At 58.1% G+C, this 5,004-nt stretch overlaps 1 protein-coding gene across 1 annotated transcript; it reads left to right on the top strand.

The window, feature by feature from the left end:
- The first annotated feature begins 1,439 nt into the window (after window positions 1-1,439).
- On the top strand, window positions 1,440-3,509 carry GDF15 (growth differentiation factor 15). Its single transcript, XM_063113286.1, has 2 exons — window positions 1,440-1,728; window positions 2,869-3,509. The coding sequence occupies exons 1-2, from the start codon at window positions 1,440-1,442 to the stop codon at window positions 3,507-3,509; spliced, it is 930 nt and encodes a 309-aa protein (XP_062969356.1).
- Window positions 3,510-5,004: the final 1,495 nt, after the last annotated feature.

Genomic DNA, 5,004 nt, shown 5'->3' with positions numbered 1-5,004 from the left:
TTTATTGAGTACCTATTGCATGTGCCAGGCTGGTGGGGACAAGCGCAGGGCAAGGCCCAGCCTCCCAACCAGCCACAGTCAGGACAGAAGCAACAGCGGTGTGAGCAGGTGCATTTACTGAGCAGCTACTATGTGCCAGTAACATCACATGGGGGGGCCTCTAGTCCCCTGCCACAGCCCAGCGGTAATCCCATGGGACAGAGGCCGTGGCTGAGTCTGGAGGGCTGGAGGTGTGGCTGGGCTCACACCCAAGCAGGTGGTGCTGGGGGTGGGAGGCCTGGCCCAGAATTCCAGTGGGAGCCTTGCTCTGTGACCCTGGTGAGTCCTTGTGCCTCTTGCCTGCTCATGCCTGTCATGCCCAGACATATCCCCCACGATCTGTCTGGCACAGCGACCCACCCTCTTCATGGCCAGGAAGCTGGAAGCAGGCACAGGGGCCGGAAGAAGGTCTGAGCCCCCCAGGGAGGAGGGTGCTTCTGGACCCCCCTTGTCCCTCTACCATCTGATGACTGAACCTAACACCAGCCCTCCCTGCTCTAAACCCCCAGCTCCCCAATTCGCTACCATCTCCTGTGTGTGTCCAGACAATGGACTGGGGCCCAGAGTACATTCACTCTGTCCAAGCCCTCAAGGAGCCCCCAGTCTAGGGGAGACAGAGCCAGGCACAGACCCTTCCAGTGCTGTGAGGTCAGCTCTGGGCTGGAGAGAGGATGGGGTTTGGGGGCACCCTGCCCAGCTTGGAAAGGTAATGTCACAGAAGGCTTCCTGGAGCAGGGGCTTTTTGAGAAGGGTTTTGAAGAATGCGTAGGAGTTCCCAAGATGATGATGAGATACTTCAGTGACACCCAGTTTATCAAGCACCTACTATGTGCCCAGTCCTTTCCCCCTCATTTAGCCACCTCTCCAGTGAGAGTCTCAGTCTCTGTTTCCCTGGTGAGGAAACTGAGGCATGGCAGGGAGGAATGACTTGCCCAGGGTTGCCTTTTCTGGCTCCTTCTGTCCCTCTCTCCTTGCTTCCTTGTTTTTCACCATTTGCAGCCTTTGACTCCAGCTGGAAAAAGGAGAGAAGGAATCACATAGGGGGACAAGGCCACCGTTTAAGCTCCTGTCTGGAATTTATCACGTAGTAATATGTCTTTTTCACAAAATCATTCTTCTCACCAGTCTAACAGGCTGGGATGGTGTCCCCACGTCTTGGAATGGGATACTGAGGCAGGGGTTGCCTCAGCTTCCTTAGGAATGCTCCCCATACCCCCCAAGCGCCTCCCCCTGAAAAGCACCCTGGAGACCCGCCCAGCTGTGGTCACTGGAGTGTTTACTCTGCGCGCAGGGGTGGGAGGGTGAAACCCAGCAGGCCGGGGCGGCCAAAGTCCGGGGACTATAAAGGCGGGTCCAGCAGCATCCAGTCAGTCCCAGCTCAGATTGCAACCCGCACAGACATGCCCGGGCCAGGACCGAGGCCTTGGCATTGCTCTGAGATGCTGCTACTGCTGATGCTGCTAGTGGTCTTGCAGCCGCCGCCGGCGGGCGCCCTGTCTCCGCCTGAGAAGGGCTTCCAGGGCTTCCCGGGACCCTCAGACTTGGAGTCTGATCAGGACGCCTCCAGAATCCCGGAGTTGCCGAAACGCTACGAGGACCTGCTGACTAGGCTACGGGTGAACCGGAGCTGGGAAGACTCGAACTCCGACCTCAACCCTGCCCCTGCCGTCCGGATACTCACCCCAGAGCGTGAGTGGAACTTTGGAGACCCTCCCTGGGCACCCCCCCCATATCTAACCAATGGTTCCGTATCTCCTTTCTTGGGTCTGATGGGGTTGCGAGCGACCTGGTTTGTACCTGGACAAGACAGGGCTCAGCTAAGGTGGGATGTTATAACCCGTCCCCAGATCTCAGAAGGGTAGATTAAAGCCCAGAGATGTCAGAGATTCTGAATGTGCACAGAACCCATGGACGGGATCAGGCATAGGACGTGGTCCCTGCCCTGGGCTGGAAACCAGGGATCCAGGAGGAAGGATGAGGGGCGAGAGCAAGAAGGTTGCATTGCGATGCGCGGAACCTGCCGGAGCTTGTTCCGAATCTGATGCAATCGCTTGTCAAGACATTGCCGAAGTCGCAGCAGCGGGCGCTCTCCACGGAGGCTCCAGGGGCGCAGGGGGCGGGCGAGGTCTGGGCTGAGCTAGGGCCGGGGAGGGGCTGGAGGGGGAGTCAGGCTGAGCGAGCGACCTTACCCCGCCTACTCCACCTGCCTCGTGTGATTCCAGGTGAGCCTCTCGTCCTGCCTGAGCCTAGCGACCGGGTAGAGGGCCCTCAAACCCCAGCCTCCCCAGTCCCTTCCAACACTCGTACCAGCCTGGAAGTCTGAGAATCCCAGAGGCCAAGTCTATTTCTCAGACATAGAAACAGACCTGGAGGGTTAAAGACACAGTGGCTTGTGGCTGTGTCCCCAGCCCCAGGTACATACTAGCCTTCAGTGAAATGTTTTTGACTTCCAGAAGTAGGGAGCAGAGCCATGGCTTGAATCTCAAACTCCAAAGAGCGGATATATGGTCATTCCTCAAGTACTTGCTAAGCACCTACTGCATGCCAGGCACAGTGGTACCCAAGCAGAAAGCGATCTCTGCTGAGACTTGGCCAGGGGAGAGGAACGATACGCAGTGAAATAAAACAGGGGGTTCCTATTTTAGGCAGGTTGGAGGGATGAGGCTCAGCCAGCCATGATGAGACACGGGGGATGCTCTTGGTACAGGAAGTAGCTTCTGCAAAGGTTTGTGGTGGGAGCCAGCCCGGCGTGCTGGAGGGAATGGGCCCCCTTGCTCCCGGCACACAGCAGGCCTCTGGGTGACCGGCTTCCCCTTCTCTCTCCCACAGTGCAGCTGGGGTCCGACGGCCACCTGCACCTGCGCGTCTCCCGGGCCGCCCTGACCAAGGATATCCCCGCTGCCTTCCGCCTGCAGCGGGCCCTGCTCCGGCTGTCCCCGACGGCGCTGACAACGTGGGACGTGACGCGGCCGCTGAAGCGTCAGCTCAGCCTGGGAGGACCCCGGGCCCCCGTGCTACGCTTGCGACTGTCGCCGCCGTCCGACCAGTGGCGGGCCCTGTCGCCGTCGGCGCCGCCGCAGTTGGAGCTGCGCTGGCGGGCGCGCGCCGCCAGGGGTCGCCGCTGGGCACGCGCGCGCTCCCAGGACGACTGCCCGCTGGGGCCCGGGCGCTGCTGCCGCCTGCGCACCGTGCGCGCGTCGCTCGAGGACCTGGGATGGAGCGACTGGGTGCTGTCGCCGCGAGAGGTGCACGTGGGCGTGTGCGTCGGCGCGTGCCCGAGCCGGTTCCGTTCGGCCAGCATGCACGCGCAGGTCAAGGCGCGCCTGCACGGCCTGAAGCCCGACTCCGTGCCCGAGCCCTGCTGCGTCCCCTCCAGCTACCAGCCCCTGGTGATCATGCAAAAGAGCGACGGTGGCGTGTCGTTCCAGACCTACGACGACCTCATAGCCAAGGACTGCCACTGCGCATGAGCGGCCCTGCCCCTCCGCCTTGGGCACCTGCCTGCGCAGTGGCGGTGACCTCAGCCCTTCTTGCCTGTGAATGGGCCTGCGCGCCCTGAGACCCCGATTCCTGCTCACTGCTGTCTGCCCACTCCCGCCCAAACGGCTGTATTTATGTCTGTATTTATTATTAACTTATTGGGGACTGGAGGGACGGTCTTCCGAAATGTGTATTTATTTAAAACTCTGGTAGTAAAAATGAATCTGCCTGAACCGATCCCTGTGGTGTCCAGGATGGGGTTGGGTGACCTCGGGAAGATCCCCCTTTCCCTGGCCTCACTTTCCTCATGGAACCTCGTTTAGGAATGACTGGAAGGTTCAGGGAATGGGTGACAATAAGAAGGTGCTCATGACACTTTCAGGCTTCAAGGGTAGCCTCGGACACCCCTGACTCTCTGCCTCGGTGCTGCCTATCTCCCTGTTTCTCTATTTCTGTTTCTGAAGCCCTTTTAGGTCTGTCTCCCTCCATCTCTCCTCATCTCTCAGTACTCCTCTCTGTTTCTGGGGCGAGGGGGTGTTTATCTGGTCTGCCTCCATCTCCTTCCTGTTGTCTCTCCCCAAATGGGAGTCATGTTTCCAAACAGGCAGCGCAGAGCCAAATCCATCTGCAATTAAATGCCTTGTTTTTGAGGTACTGCCCCCAACCTGGAAGAGTCCCTCCTCCTGTTTGTGGCACCTTCCTCTATGTTAATGAAGCTTCATTCTTTCATATAAAAAGAGCAGGGAGAAATAAATAAGTTGCAAAGGACAATTTCATGCACACCCCATCTCACAGGTTATGTCAGCCCCCTCCCCACACCAACCTGCCTATCCTCCCTGAGTCTCTGAGAGGGACTGAGTTGGGGGGGGGCTAGGAGACAGAGTACCCACTTCCAGCAGCGAGGTGCATCCCCTGGGAATGCCACCATCCAGAGGCCAGCCTGAATGGCTGCAGGTGTCCCTGAATGTATTCAGTGAGTGCCCACTTTGTGCCAGGCCCTGGCTGGGCACTGAGGACACAGCAGTAACAAGCCAGACAAGAACCACCCTACTTGTGGCACTCAGTTGAGTGAGGGAGACAAATACTAAGATAAATCCTAAGAAAGTGTCCAGTTGAAGTGAACACTGAGCCAAGGATTCAGCCCAAGTGTTTCACTAGTGAAAGAGGCAGAGGTGATTTAGATGGTTGGGCAAAGTTTGAGCTGAAACCTGGAGGAAGAACGGGACTAGGGAGAGACTTGAATGGACATTCCAGGCAGATGCAAACAGCAGGTGCAAAGGTCCTGAGGGGGGAACCAGCTCAATGTCCAGTGACAAACCTGTTGGAAATGGTGCTTGAAAAGGTCTCAAAATCAAATGCAATACCAGCGTCGTCCAAAAGCCAGCAGATGTCTCACTGAGTCCCTCTCCAAACATCAGTGGTTGCATTTGCCGGGTACTGTGCTGGGCAGGTCCCTTATTACATCTCTGGGCTCTCACATGAGCT

This window comes from Cynocephalus volans, chromosome 10, assembly GCF_027409185.1.
Source record: "Cynocephalus volans isolate mCynVol1 chromosome 10, mCynVol1.pri, whole genome shotgun sequence".
Taxonomy (NCBI): Eukaryota; Metazoa; Chordata; class Mammalia; order Dermoptera; family Cynocephalidae; genus Cynocephalus; species Cynocephalus volans.
Note: the sequence above shows the minus strand (reverse complement) of the source record. Positions and strands in the feature narration are given on the sequence as shown.

What these genes read in the sequence shown, in the direction of transcription:
- GDF15 (XM_063113286.1), top strand. Translation starts at nt 1,440, where the DNA reads ATGCCCGGGCCAGGACCGAGGCCTTGGCATTGCTCTGAGATGCTGCTA. An exon ending in CCGGATACTCACCCCAGAGC is followed by an intron (nt 1,729 to 2,868) that starts GTGAGTGGAACT and finishes TCTCTCCCACAG; the next exon opens with TGCAGCTGGGGTCCGACGGC.